At 52.6% G+C, this 15,187-nt stretch overlaps 1 protein-coding gene across 6 annotated transcripts in view; it reads left to right on the forward strand.

The window, feature by feature from the left end:
* CDK6 (cyclin dependent kinase 6) overlaps nt 1-15,187 on the forward strand; it is a 159,780-nt gene that overhangs the window by 42,479 nt on the left and 102,114 nt on the right. For 4 of the 6 annotated variants that reach the window (XM_064166901.1, XM_064166904.1, XM_064166905.1 and 1 more), the window contains exons 3-4: nt 3,776-3,999; nt 5,939-6,425. In XM_064166901.1, coding sequence (XP_064022971.1) covers nt 6,193-6,425 — 233 coding nt within the window. In that variant the 5' untranslated portion in view covers nt 3,776-3,999; nt 5,939-6,192. Of the gene's footprint in view, nt 1-3,182; nt 3,305-3,775; nt 4,000-4,035; nt 4,533-5,938; nt 6,426-15,187 lie in introns of those variants that run through there. The other 2 variants (XM_064166902.1, XM_064166903.1) reach the window with 2 other exon arrangements.

Genomic DNA, 15,187 nt, shown 5'->3' on the forward strand with positions numbered 1-15,187 from the left:
TGTTAGGAGGAAGTTCCTGTCAGAGAGAGTGATTGGCATTGGAATGGGCTGCCCAGGGAGGTGGTGGAGTGGCTGTGCCTGGAGGTGTTGAAGCCAAGCCTGGCTGGGGCACTTAGTGCCATGGTCTGGTTGGTTGGGCAGGGCTGGGTGCTAGGTTGGGCTGGCTGAGCTTGGAGCTCTCTTCCAACCTGCTTGGTTCCATGATTAAAAAAAAAAAAGCAGATTTATGTATTCTAAAGCAGAGCTGTTACAAGCATCCCCAAAAAACAAAGTTTAGATATTGTAAAGGTTGTTAAGGAAAGCAAAGGAACAAACCACTTTGTTTAAAGTGTGGTTTGAGGTGGTTTAGAGCTGTTCTAAAATGTGAGTTATTTGAAATGTCTTCCTGACTTTTGAGCTTGCAAACAAATTAATTGAGCTTGCAAAATGAACGAGGAGGTTTTCTCTTTTCAGAGAATCCATCCAGTTCAGGTAATTTCAGCCTCCATAACAAGGTCTTTGTCATATCCTCTGGTTTAGTTGCTGCTTAGATTGAATCACATTTGGAAATTCCTTCCTGAAATTAAAAAACCTCCAAGACTTGTATAGACATAAAATGGAGAAAATTAGTTCAGGTAATTTTAGGGGGTTGCATAGCTTCTTTATAGCGCGAGGGACAAAGTACTTTGATTCCTCAGGTGTAGAGGAAGGTCGGGGGTGGGGGTGGATTCACATTGGCTTTTTTGAAGGAAAACCCTCAAAAACCTCCCAAACCTGAGGCTCATGTAAAGCTACATTAACTCTGTGGCACGTTTATGTGTTAGCTGCATTGGGTTTGACAGCCTGAGCACGGCAGTCTCTGCTGAAAGGCAGACTCAAGACTTGTGCAGGACAGAACTGCTGCAGGCACTCCCCTCAAAATGTTCAGGGAGCAAGGACTGAGAGGGTGAGGCTGTGTCCTCTCTCCTGCCATTAGGAGAATGATGAATCAGCACATTTCTGGCACAGAGGTAAATGTCAGGGGACTGCAGAAATCTTCCTCCCACCTTCATCCTGAACATGAAGCTCTGGCCAAAGGACCCAGTGCCACTTAGTCCCTGCTCAGTCAGCAGAGCCTGGCTAGAGTCTAAAGATCTTCAGGGGGAGGCAGCAACCAATATTTCACTTCTCCTTCCCCAGAAGTGAAGCTGTTTGCATGTAAAGTGAAACAGCCCTGGAACCTGAGCAGGTAGGGCATTCTGTAGCAAGCTTCTTACAGCTGCCTAAGGATTAGGCAAAGAGAAAGGAAAGAGAGAGAGGAAGGAAGGGAAGGAAGGGAAGGAAGGGAAGGAAGGGAAGGAAGGGAAGGAAGGGAAGGAAGGGAGGAAGGAAGGAAGGAAGGAAGGAAGGAAGGAAGGAAGGAAGGAAGGAAGGAAGGAAGGAAGGAAGGAAGGAAGGAAGGAAGGAAGGAAGGAAGGAAGGAAGGAAGGAATGGAAGGCAACAAAAAAGAGGAAGAGCAGAGCAGGATATGTTTAACAAAGCCATGGATGTTCCAAAGCAGAGAGGCATCGTAGGGCAATGTGCTTTTTCACATCTAGAGACTTCATCCCTATGCGAATCTTTGGCACTTCCATATCTAAAGGTTTTGGGGTCTGCCATTCATTTCAGCATCTTTCTCTGATCAATCCTGGATTTTGGAAGTTGTGGAGGAATTGCTGTGATTTGAACTAAAATGTATCATGAGCATAAGTTAAGTTCTTGCCAAGTGTGCGTGTGCTGCTGCAAACACTCACATGCCACTGGCCTTTTCCTTGAAGGCATGAGTGGTACCAGCTCCCTCTTTTCTCCAGAGGAAATCAGAGGTCTCCTCTCTGCTCTGCCCAGCCCCTCAGGTGCTGCTACTAAACCTCCCAGAAATAGGAAGGGCACATGAAATTGCTGGGGTCAGTGGTGAAGCAAGGAAAACCTCTTTAATTTGGGCTCTAGGATTTCAGGTCTGCTCAGTAGCACTATGAATCCAGATAAATTCTGTTAGATGTTTATTTCTGCTCTGAATTCTTTTGTGTGCATTGTATTCTGTCTGCTTTTTCAGTTGTTCTAACTCAGTGTGTGATGCCAGGTCCTCTATATATACTTTATGACTCATAAACCCACTTAGCTTTCCATTGTAAGAGGGAGTCACAGTCATAGAATGGTTTTGATTGGAAAAAAAAAACTATAAGGTCATTGAGTCCAAACCCTCTAACTCTACCAAGGCTACTGCTAAACCATGTCCATCAGCACCGCATCTCCACCTCTTTGAAACACCTCCAGGGATGGAGACTGAACCACCTCCATGGGGAGCCCATTCCAGGCTTTGAGAACCCTATCAATCTGGGAATGCAGATCCACTCCCTCCCGCTTAAACCACCATAAGAGCTGTTTCTGGAGGTGGACCAAAGTCATCCTTAAGGTCCAGAAAAGCATACTGAAGGCTCTCAGCTGGTAGGACTGGAAGTTAGGCACTCCAGGTGTGTTTTCCCCTGTGGAGTCAGGGATCAGGATCACATTTGTCCTTTTTCCCAATGATTTCTTTTCTGCCACGAGTTTCAGTATCTGTCGGAATTGGCTCCGTATAAAATGTTTTCCACATCACAGAAGGGGCTTCCCAAAGAGGTTGTGGAGTCTCCTCTCCAGGCTTTCAAGACCCATCTGGATGTGTTCCTGTGTAACCTGCCCTAGGTGATCCTGCTTTGGCAGGGGGTTTGGACTCGATCTCCAAAGGTCCCTTCCAACCCCTACCACTCTGTGATTCGGTGACAGTGTGGCCAGCTCCTCTGCACACCCTGCCCTGTGCTTCTCCAGCCCGTCGTGCCAAACACCGCAGTGTGGTGGTGGTGGCTCTCTTCTGGATGATCTTAAAGGTCTTTTGGAACCAAAACGATTCTATGATTTTATGGTTCTGTAGAAGTTTCCTGATGCTTCCCGAAAGCATTGCTGGACGCTTCCTTCCTGCCGCAGCCCCGCACTCTGTGTGGATGAAGAGCGGCAAAAAAAAAGCACTGAAGAATCCGGGGGTTCAGAGAGGGGGAAAAAATGGCTATTTCCCGGGAAGGGCATACCCAAACCAACCAACCCCCCAAAGGGCTCTGTCCCAGCGCCCTGGGGAGCGAGTTGGGCTTCTCAGTGCTGCCGCAGCCGGCGGAGTCCGCGTTTCTGCAGCATCGAGCGCGGCGGCAGCGGCGGCGGGGCCGGGACTGGGGCCGGGCCCTACCGGGACCCTCCCCCCACCCCAATTTCAGACCCCCGGGGGGCGGCTTGTCCCCGGCCCGAGCTTGGGCGCGGAGCTTGCGGAGACCTTTTGCGGTATGCGGCTGCCTTTGGCAGAGGCAGATGAAGGATTTCATTGAGTGCGAAGACAGAGAGCAGAGACAGAAAGCAGAAGGAGGCGGCTGCAGCCTTTGTAGTCGGAGAGGAATGCGGAAATGTTGAAGCACTATGTCAAACTTTTTTTGAAACGGGGTCAAGTCACATTCAGCCAGCGTGGGAAAGCAAGGGGGGGGAGGAAAGGAGGGGAAAAAAACCCACACCACTACCAAAGTAGATGAGAGGGGGAGAAAAAAAAAAGAAAGAGAGGGGGAAAAAAAGGAAAGAAAGAAAAAGCAAAAGGGCAGCAAGCTGCTGCTGCTGCTCCCAGGCTGCAGAGAGGCCGCGGCAGGCAGCGGGGCAGCGGCAGCTCCCTGGGGAGAGGACGGGGGAAGGGAGTGGGGGGTGGGGGTCTCGCTGGCAGCGGTTTTTATTTCTCGCTTTCATTCCCCCCCCCCCCCCCCCCGGGAGGGAGGAGAAGGGCTGTGAGAAGAGTGAGAGCTGCTTTCCGAGCCAAGGTGCAGGCTGGAGGCGGCGGCAGCAGCAGCAGGAGGAGGAGGAGGATGCGAGCCGGGGGCGGCCGAGCCGCGGAGCAGCAGCTACCTGTGTGGGCCGGGCCGGGACCTGCCGGGGACATCGCCATGTGAAGGGGCAGAGCCGGGCCGGCTTCTCCACCCCGCCTCGCTCCATGGGAGGTTTGTTTTAGGGAAGACTCACCCCTTCCCTTCCCCAACCCCCCCGCCCCAACCCCAGCACCGCCGCGCACCCCGGGGCTGGGGATTACTCGGGACTCGGGGGTGGCGGGGGCGGCCGCGCCGCGCACCAGGTAAGAGGCACGTCCATGTGCTCCGCGCAGCCGGCCCGGCGGCGTGGCCGAGTGTGTGTGGCCGTGTCCGCCTGCCCTGCTCCGCCGCCACACATCACCCTGCCGGGCAGCCCCCCGCCAGCTGCACCCCGGACACGTCCCTTCGGGGAGCAGCTCGCCCCGCGGTGTCACCGCAGCCCCCTCGGGGTCGGCGTGGGGACAAACACCCTCCCCCCGCGCCGCCCCCCCCCCACACAGTGTGGGTGACCGTGGAGGGGCCGCGGAGGGGAGGGAAAGCTGCCGGCAGCGTCCTCTCCGCGTCCTGCCGAGCAGCCGAGCCGGGCGGGCGGACGGAGCCGGGGGGGAAGCGAGGTCCCCTCGCCGACAGCCCCCGCTGCGTGTGGGACACTCGCGGAGGGGAAGGTCGGTGCTCTGAGGGGAAAGCGGAGGGACACCGCCGCTGCCCCGCCGTGCTCGGTAACTCCGCGGCCGCGCAGAGGCAGGCCCGCGGCCTCGGCAGTGCACGCCGCCCGAGGGCGAGCTCCGCAGCGCGGCGGTGCGGGAGCGGGGCGCGGCGGGAGCGGCTTCGGCCGGGCGGCCCCGGGGCAGGTGTGTGGCCCCCAAGCCCTCCCTTTGCCGGCGGAACAGCGTGGCGCTCCGCGCCCGCCGCCGGGGCGATGGTGCGGGGGACTCGGGGCTGTCCGCGGGACGCGGCGGGGTGGTGGCGGCTCTGAGGGGGGTGCAGTTATGGTGGTGGCAGCTGAAGGCGGGCTGCATGGTGCCTCTGGCCGTCACTTCCCATCACTGGGCAAAGTGATGAGCTGAGGGCACAGGTTTCCTTCAGCTTGCTCCGCTGTTCAGCCAACAGCTAAGGTGCAAGATCAGCGTAAAGTACCTCTGTCTCTAAGCGTGGGCTGAAGTTAGGGGATCCCCGACTGCGCTCTCCAGAGCTCTCCCAGCACAACACAAATGCAGTGTAGGAGAGGGTCGCGGCCCAGAGCTCACAGTATCACCTTGAAAAGAGGCAGGGAAAAGGGAAAGGATTGTTGTGGAGCTTTGTGAGGGGGGAGGCTTTGTCCGCAGTTCTGCAGAAAGTGAGGATGAGGCTGGGTGCAGGAGAAAGCACTTGTGCTCTCCAGCCTCATGCCCTCCACAGCAGAGCATGCTCTTCCTGAAGACCATCTTCTGTCATGCTGCTCTGCGAGGAGCTGCCAGTCACACCTCCAGCAGCAGTAGCCACAGACAAAACCCTTGCATGTCCCTGGTTTGCTGGAGCAGGCATTTCTGACTCGCCCTCAGCACACACTGCTTGCTAGCACGGTGTCGTTACAGGATCGTAGAGGGCGTGGGGTTGGAAGCCACCATCAAAGGTCACCTTGTCCAACACCCCTGCAGTCAGCGGGGACACCTCCAACTACAGCAGGTTGCTCAGGGCCCCATCAGGTTTGACCTTGAATGTCTCCAGAGATGGAGCCTCCAGCACATCTCCAGGCAGCCTGTTCCACTGTTTTCCCCATCCTCATCATGAAAAACTTCATCCTAATGTCCAACCTACACCAACCCTGCTCCGTTTTCAGCCACAGCAGGGTTGTGCTCAGCCCCGTTCCTCGGCAGCGTCCTGCAGCATGGTCACTGTTCTGTAGCCCTCAGCGCAAACCCTGAGAGCTTCCTCATTGTGTTTCCAGCCAGCCCAGGACCTTGGTGCTGTGTCACCCTGGTGGTTCTCCTCTTCCTTTGCGTGTAGCCATCTCCTGTATTGGCTTAATTGCCTCCGTTTTTTAACAGCTCCAAGTAACAAACTCGTTTTTCTGGCTTGGTTTGTCCTCCAGATCCAATTGGCTTTGCACAGACAATGCTCCCAAAGATTGTATGATAGTTCCTGGTGGCCAAGAGAGGAGGTACCTTGGGGTCTGCTCAGAAGAGGAACACGAAGAGGAGGGCAAGAGAATTCCATTGCCCCTCTGGCAGAAGGACCGAGCGTGTGGCCCACCTGCGGTGCCAGCGGAGTGCTAGAGAAAGCAAGCAAGGCTGGGAGCCACCCCAAGGCACCTGTGAGCACGGGAGGCAGAGGAGCAGTGCCAGCATGGATAAGGACAGCACCAGCCTGGCTGACCAGCAGTATGAGTGCGTGGCTGAGATTGGGGAAGGAGCCTACGGGAAGGTGTTCAAGGCTCGTGACCTGAAGAACGGCGGGCGCTTCGTGGCGCTGAAGCGGGTGCGGGTGCAGACCAGCGAGGAGGGCATGCCCCTGTCCACCATCCGGGAGGTGGCAGTTCTGAGGCACTTGGAAACCTTTGAGCACCCCAACGTGGTCAGGTGAGGAGGTGGGGGAGGCATCCCCGTCTGTGGGGTCTTGGGCTTAGGAGATGAATTGGGCAGGTTTGGCCTGGACACTAGCTTGGGTCTGTGGACAAAGCGAGTGCTAAACGGCATACATGAAGTGTGGTTTGAGGTTTCAGCAGGCCATGGTGCTGCCTGCCAGACCTCACCTCATCCCTGTGCATTGCCTCCCACACACACAAACACCCATCTCCAGAGGCATAGGTGTGTGACTTAAGTGTTTGAGTGGATGGGCAGGGAGCCACATATCCACTGTTTCCTCAGGCACTGGGGAGACAGAGAGCAACCCAACCTCTCCCTGCTTTTGTCTCAAGGGTAAGTTTTGCCAGCTCTGGCTGATTTTCAGCAACTCTGTTCACTATGGAAATGGCAAAGGTTCTGAAAGGAGCAGTGGAACCTGTGTTCCACCTTCTTAGCTGCTCTTGAGGACAGTTGTAGGTGATCAGGTGAAAGAGAGGTGACAGTGTAAGAGTTCAGGCTTCGCAGGTGACCTTGCAGTTGGGTACTCTTTGGCTGGTACTGATTTCATCTCATACTGCTGAGTGTGCTACCAAGACAGACTCTGGGCTGTGCTTTCAAAGTGGTGACAGTAGCCCCAGGATGTCCTTTCTGCCATGCCACTACCAGAAACTGGGGATAAATGAACTGTTCTCAAATTCTCTCCATGGCGAGTCTGGCCCTGCCACAACTCCTTACAATTTTCCGTAGCTGGAAGCCTCCAGTAGCCTGTGAGTGTCTTTTATTAATATTATGGACTTGACTAAGTAGCCTTCACTTGCACATACCCAGGTATGCAGTGATTAAGCAGAGTCGGTCCAGAGAAGGCCATGAAGATGACTGAGGGCTGGAGCAACCTCTGCTATAAAGATGATCTGAGCGTTGGGGTTCTGCAGCCTGGAGAAAGCTCCAGGGAGACCTTAGAGCTGCATTTCAATATCTGAAAAGGACCTACATGAAGTCTGGGGAGGGACTGTTTAGAAGGGCCAGTGGGGATAGGATGAGAGGCAATGGTTTGAAACCAGAGCAGGGCAGAGTTAAGTTGAACATCAGGAGCAAGTTCTGCACAGTGAGGGTGGGGAGACAGTGGAACAGGCTGCCTGGAGATGTGCTGGAGGTTCCATCTGTGGAGACATTCAAGGTCAAATCTGATGGGGCCCTGAGCAACGTGCTGTAGTTGGAGGTGTCCCCGCTGACTGCAGGGGTGCTGGACAAGGTGACCTTTGAGGGTACCTTCCAACTCTCTGTGCATTCTGTGATTCTATATCTGTTGCCGTAGGCATCAGTTCAGATGGAAGGGCCTGGTCTGTGATGGCTCAGGATGTTTCAGACCTCCACTGGATGCCTTTTGCCACAAACAGGGGAATATTAAGAAGCAATTTCAAACACTTTGCTAAAACATGAGGAGTCATTATCAAAGTCCACCTGTGCAGAGCAGATGAAGCTCACTGTGGAGTGACTGAAATCCTTTGGAGAATGCTTTGAAAACATTTCATTGCCCCCATTCAGTTAAAAAATGGGCTGGAAAGGTTAGTGATTGATTGACATTAGAGGTCTATTTTGGTATTATGTAAATATACTCAGAGAAAGGAAATCCTGCAAAAGAAGAAGATCTGCAGTTTGAAGCAGCTGACCTAGCTGCACTTAATGACTGAAGATACTAGGCTCACAAAACCCTTCATTGTTTGGGGATGCATTCTGGAAGCTGGCATCTTGGCCAGGCTGCTGAACAAAAATCATCTCAGATGCAGTGCCTAGGTTCTGGATTGAAATGTTCATCTTTAGAGCACAGGGACAACAACACAGGCATTTGGAATCCGTTCTTGTGTCATTTTGAAGGAAGTGGTCGTACCCCTGTACTTGGCACTGCTGAGTCCCGGGTTCAGTTTTGGGTCTCGCCCTACAAGGACATTGAGATGCTGGAGCAGGTCCAGAGAAGGGAAATGAAGCTGGTGAAGGGTCTGGAAAACAGGGCTGGGGAGGAGCAGCTGAGGGAGCTGGGGGTGTTTAGTCTGGAGAAGATGAGGCTGAGGGGAGGCCTTCTGGACCTCTACAAGTCCCTGAAAGGAGGTTGCAGTGAGATGAAGGTTGGTCTCTTCTCCCTAGTGTCAGGTGATAGAATGAAAGGAAATGGCCTCTCACAAAGAAATTGTGCCAGGGGAGGCTTAGGTTGGAGATCTGGAAAAATGCCTTTGCTGTAAGAGTGGTCAGGGATTGGCACAGGCTGCCCAGGGAGGTGGTGGAGTCCCCATCCCTGGAGGTGTTCAAGAAATGTGTGGCCTTGGCACTTGGAGACGTGGTTTGATGGCCACGGTGGTGTTAGGTTGATGGTTGGACTTAATGATCTTGGAGGTCTTTTTCAACCCAGACAATTCCATGATTCTATGACATTTAGCTTTTTTGAGGTGATTATGGGCAGCTAGGCAGAGAGTAGTAAGTGAGAGATGCAGCTACAATGTTGAATCTGTTACCCCTGAGTATGTGTGGTCCCTGAGTGGCTCAGTGCAAAGCAGCAGTCCCACTGTGAGTGAGAATTTAGAGAGCCTTCCATCAGATGAGCCACCTGTGCCCTCTACTTGGCTGGGCTGCTCTGCCATGGCAGAAATCACAGGCCACAGCAGCTTCTGCTGCCTGTCATCCTTCACTCCAGTGGTAGGCTTGGGCATCTCCAGAGAGTGCAGCAAGGAGTCCTAGAATCAGTAGATGGTTAGAAAAAATACTGAACATCACAGTCTACAGAATTGCAGAGATTGGAAGGGAGCCTTGGAGATCACCCAGCCCAGCCCCCTGCCAGAGCAGGTTCACCTGGATCAGAGTGTACAGGACAGGAGCCCCCAATACAAGAAGGAGATGGAACTGTTGGAGCCAGTCCAGAGGAGGCCAGAAGGATGCTCAGAGGGCTGCAGCAGCTCTGCTATGAAGACAGGCTACAAGAGCTGGGACTTTGCAGCCTGGAGAGGAGAACGCTTGGAGGAGACTGTAGAGTGGCCTTGCAGTATCTGCAGGGGGCTAGAGGAGGGCTGGGGAGGGACTATTGACAAGGTCTGGGAATGACAGGACAAGGGGTAATGGGTTTGAACTGGCAGAGGTGGGATAGAAACCCAGCCCTGGCCAATCAACCAGACCATGGCACTAAGTGCCCCAGCCAGGCTTGGCTTCAGCACCTCCAGGCACGGCCACTCCACCACCTCCCTGGGCAGCCCATTCCAATGCCAATCACTCTCTCTGCCAACAACTTCCTCCTCACATCCAGCCTAAACCTGCCCCGGCACAACTTGAGACTGTGTCCCCTTGTTCTGTTACTGGCTGCCCGTCAAAAGAGCCCAACCCCACCTGGCTACAACCTTCCTTCAGCCTCCTTAATAATGCTTCAGTAATGTTTTACTAAGTCTTTACCATAGGCAGTAGCTGAAGCTGGCATCAACTGGTCCAGCTCTTGTGTAGCTGAGTGCTGTTGTGTTGGGGAAAACGAACTCCATGTAGACAAAGGGCAGCCTTTGCCAGGAACAAATGACAGCTTGGAGGCAGGAAATTCCTGTGTGTACTACTGGGAGTATTCCCTGCTGCAGAGTATCTGCTAAAAGTCTTGTGATTGGAATGCCAACTTCACCAATGCCTCCTCTTCACTTCAGCTCTCTCTGCTGGCAAGCAGATGAAGCATTTCCCCCACCTTAATCACCCATCGGGCTGGGAAGTTGCACTCTGGGTTCCCACCTCAGCGCCAGGAGACACTTCTCTGCTGGGAGGGTGCTGGAGCCCTGGAGCAGGCTGCTCAGAGAGGTTGTGGAGTCTCCTTCTCTGGAGGCTTTCAAGACCCATCTGGATGCCTTCCTGTGTGACCTACCCTGTGTGATCCTGCTCTGGCAGGGGGGTTGGTCTCTGCTGGACCCTAGAGGTCACTTCCAGCCCCTGCTTTCTGTGACTCCATGGTTCTGTGACAGAATACTCTGCCCTGCTTCTTTTCTATATATAACAGGTATCTATATTTAGCTATATCACAGAATGTAGGGGTTGGAAGGGACCTCTGGAGATCATCAAGCCCAACCCTGCTGCCAGATCAGGATCACCCAGGGCAGGCTGCACAGGAACGCTTCCAGGTGGGTTTTGAAAGTCTCCAGAGAAGACTCCACAACCTCTCTGGGCAGCCTGCTCCATAGCTCCACCACCCTTACATTAAAGAAGGTCATCAAGGCCAACTGTCAGCCCAACACTACTGTGCCCACTGAACCGTGTCCCAGAGTGCCATGTCCACATGTTTCTTGACAGGGACAGTGACTCCACCACCTCCCTCAGTGAGCTTAGAGGTCTCTTCCAACTGAAACAATTCTATGATTGATTCTCCCTGGGCAGCCTGTTCCAATGCCTGGCCACTTTCACTAAAGAGGTGTTTCCTAATACCTGATGTAAACCTTCCCTGGAAGATGCAAGGATGGAGTGAAGCAGCAGTAACTCAGCTTGATACTTACCAGAGGGATTCATGTGGCAGATGAGAGTCAGCCAAGGGTGGCTGGGAGCTGGATGAGTGAGTAATGGGAAGGAGAAACTGAAAGAGGCTCAGAGCCTGTTTCAGCCTAACACAAACAGGATTGTCTTTAAGGCAGGTGTGAAGAGGGGAAGTGCCTTGGCAGGACAGAGGGATTTCCAGGCTGGAGAGCATTGGTGGTTGGAAGGGAAGGGAGGTGAGCCCTGCGCTGGCTGGCCACAGCAAGGAGGGACACTACAAAGGCCTTGCTGCACGTGGAAATATGGCTTCTTTTATAGCAAGAGGGTGAAAGGGAAGGATGGGATTGACACTGAAGAGGGTTTGGCAGTAGTAGGGTTTGGAAAAGCTCGTTAAGGTGGCAGAGGACTTTGTGAGGAGAACGCTCATGAATGCTGTCCTGTCATCATCTGCTTGCAACCCTACCTACAGGGCAAGTAAGTGATGCTCTTCCTTCCCATGGGAATTGTTTGTTAGTAATGGATGCAATGATGTAGTTTGCCTACGTGGTCTGCCAGGAGCAGGACAAGATAAGAGCCTGTCAGGAAGGAAGGGTTGAATATGGAATATTCCTCTGAGCCTTAGGAGGTTCAGTTTCTGGAGTGAGTACAAACTTGCAGCTAAAGGTATTTTATCTTAGTCTCAATCTAAGATTTTAACCCTCTCTGTTTCCAGTCTTTGTGTGAGGAAATGGTGCTCAGATCATGGCTCACTCCCTTATCTCAATCTGGGCATGCTTCTGTCTGTGCTCTTCTTGCAGAGGTCTTACTGGGCCCTGACAGAATAGAGAATGCACTCATGTCAGCACAGCCACTGCTGGGGCCAGCCCGTGACTGGCAGGCAAGGTGGCAGCTTCCCCTGGGCTAACAGGGTGGGCTCCACAGCTCAGAAGTGAGCCTTGAGAAGGACATGAGGGTGGATGGTCAAAGAGTGGAGAGAGTGGGGTCAGTTGGGGCTTTCCAGTTAGCTCCACGTTGCCTGTGCCCAGCTGAAGTGTGCAGTGCCTTTGGCTGTGAAAAGTTGCAATAAACCGAGCAGAAGAAATGCTAAAACTCTCCTGATGGAGCAGAGCTGCATCAGGAGCATTTCTTTGCAGCAGTGCTTTGCTGCCTGAGTTTCCTGCTGAAGTTTTCAAATGCCTTTTTGAAGTTTCCTAGCCCCAGAGGAAGCAGAAGCTGCTTTTGCTGCAGAGCCTGGCAGCTGGGGCTGGGCTGCTGGGAGATGCACTTGTTTCCTAGTGCTGGTGAACAGCTTGAGTCTGATGTAAGCAGTGATAAAAAGATGGCTGTGCTGATGTGCTCACCGAGGGCTGCCTTTCAAAAGAGAGGAAATTTCTCCTCCTCTATCAGATCTCCACAGATTCATGTTCTGAAAAGCACTTGCAGTTACCCAGGCCTGGCCACTCAGCAGCTCCACCTTTGCACTATCAAGTGGTGGTGTTTGATAAGCACTTCAGAATCTCCATACCATTGCTTTGGTTGTGAAGCCCTCTAAGATCATCCAGTCCAACCATCAGCCTGACACCACCATGGGCACTAAACCATGTCCCTGTTTTCCCTGTTGTGTGCTTGGACATTTTCTATTTGGGAAACCTCCATTTGGGAAGCTGTGGTCCAGAGAAGAACAAGGGAGATGGAGAACAGAACTGGTGAGGAGCAGCTTGTTTGGTCTTGGAGAAGAGGAGGTTGAGGAGAGACCTCATTGCTCTCTTCAGCTCCCTGAAGGGAGGTTGGAGTGAGGTTGAGGTTGTCCTCTTCTCCCTAGTATTATGTGATAGAATGAGAGGAAATGGCCTGAGATTGTGCCAGGGGAGGCTTATGTTGGAGATTGGGAAGAATGTCTTTGCTCAAGAGTGGTCAGGGGTTGGCACAGGCTGCCCCGGGAGGTGCTGGAGTCCCTATCCCTGGAGGTGTTGAAGAAACCTGTGGCCCTGGCACCTGTGGCCATGGTTGGGTGGCCATGGTGGGGTTGGGTTGATGCTGGACTGGATTCTCTTAGAGGAGTTTTTAACTGAAACAATTGTGTGATTCTGTGCAATATTTGACAAAGGTAGCAGGAAGTTGCAGACTGTTTTATAAGCCTTCACCCCAGCACTGAGTGCTCATCACTGGATTGTCATTCCCAGGCCACTTATCTTTGCTTCCTGAAGGGCAGCAAAACCCCAACTCACCTCTGAATGAATTCACCATCGCAGGAATTTCCCATGCTGAGCATCTGAGCCCCAGTGCAGATGAATCATAGTGAGTTTTAACGAAAGCAACTGAGTCTGGACTTTTGCAGCATTAGTCAGTGCAGAAGGTTCCATATTTTGATAGAAACAGAGAAAAGAAGTGAGAAATGGCATGGAAAAGCCATGTGAGCCTTTTTGTGCCTCTCTCTTCTGAAGCTTTGGCTGGTCTTTTAATATCTATTTGAAGTGTGGTGGCTCTAACAAATAACTGAAGGTGTCTGTTGCTGTTTAACAGTGTCAGAGAATTCCTTTCTCCCTCAAATCAATTAATTATAAACTGGGATTTTCAGCACTTTGTTCACTCTTTCTGAAGTTAGCATTTTTGTTCTGGGAGCTTTCTGTGAGGCTAATTCCTAGCTGCACTGCTGCTTTTGTTTCTCTACTGTAAGGACAGAATTCTATCACTTTTTTCCTCTCTCCCCCCCCTTCCACATTTGATGTGGTATTTTGCATACAGCTGCAGAGTAGACAGTTACCTTTGAAAAGAACATTTGGCTGCTTTAATTTGATTAGAGCAAACCACCTCAATCAGTTCTGAACTGAGACCGTTTTCATTTGCTCTTGGCAGTCGGAGTTGGGAATGTACTGACTGTGCTTAGATGTCTGGGGGAGGACACACAGCTACTGCCCATCTGAAACAGCCTCACAGCACTTTGCCCACACTGCTCCTTCTCCAGGAAAAGGGAGGGCTGGGCAGCAGCTAAATGTCACAGTCAGCTTTGACTGGTTGTGACTGAAGATGATTAAGGGGACTGGAACATCTCCCTTCTGAAGAAAGCCTGAGGGTCTTGGTTGGGGCTTTGTAGCCTGGAGAGGAGGAGGCTGAGGGGGAGCTGATTAGTGCTGAGCAATAAACTGGCAGAGGGGAGATGTAAATTAGGTATTAGGAAGAAGTTCTTTAGAGTGAGGGTGGTGAGACCCTGGCACAGGTTGCCCAGGGAGGTTGTGGAGCACAGAACCACCCAATGTGATTCAAAGATCACATTGGGTGATTCTGTGCTCCACAACCTCCCTGGAGGTGTTCAGGACCAGGTTGGATGAGGCCTTGGGTTGGATGAGGCCTTGAGTGACCTGTTCTAGTGGGAGGTGTCCCTGCCCATGGCTGGGGTTTGGAATTAGATGATCTTTGAGGTACTTTCCAATCTAAACCATTCTATGATTCTAAAAGGGTGAGTGGCAGGAGCCTGGGAGCAGGCTTTATTCACTGGTGCCCAGTGACAGGACAAGGAGTAATGGGCACAAACTGGAACATAAGAAGTTCCAACTAAAGGTGAGGAGGAACTTCTTTAATTTAAGCAGGCTGCCCAGAGAGGTGGTGGAGTCTCCATCTCTGGAGTCATTCAAACCCCACCTGGGCACTGTGATGTACAAACAACTCTAGGTGAACATGCTCTGGCAGGGGGGTTGCATTGGGTGATCTCCAGAGCTCCCTTCTAACCCCCACCAGACTGTGGTTCTGTGGCAAGGAACTGATCTCCTTCTGAGTGTTTCTACAAAGAAATTGGAGACCTTCAGTGCACAGAAATACATAATCACACATCTATGGAGTGCTGTGTCCACTTCTGGACTCCTCAGTTCAAGAGAGGTGTTGAGGTGCTGGAATGTGCCTAGAGAAGGGGAGCAAGGCTGGTGAAGGGCTTGCAGCACAGCCCTGTGAGGAGAGGCTGGTGGGGTTGGGCTCTGCTGCCAGGCAAGCAGCAACAGAAGGGGACACAGCCTCAAGCTGTGCCAGGGCAGGTCTAGGCTGGATGTTAGGAGGAAGTTGTTGGCAAAGAGAGTGATTGGCACTGGAATGGGCTGCCCAGGGAGGTGGTGGAGTCACCATCCCTGGTGGTGTTGAAGCCAAGCCTGGCTGGGGCACTTAGTGCCATGGTCTGGTTGACTGGCTAGGGCTGGGTGCTAGGTTGGGCTGGCTGAGCTTGGAGCTCTCTTCCAACCTGCTTGGTTCTATGATTCTGTGATCTTTAAAACCATCCCAGGATATTAAAATCAGATCTAGGATATTAATTCTTCTTTTCTCCTTCAGACAGC

The sequence above is a fragment of the Pogoniulus pusillus genome, chromosome 28, assembly GCF_015220805.1.
Source record: "Pogoniulus pusillus isolate bPogPus1 chromosome 28, bPogPus1.pri, whole genome shotgun sequence".
In the NCBI taxonomy this organism is placed as follows: domain Eukaryota; kingdom Metazoa; phylum Chordata; class Aves; order Piciformes; family Lybiidae; genus Pogoniulus; species Pogoniulus pusillus.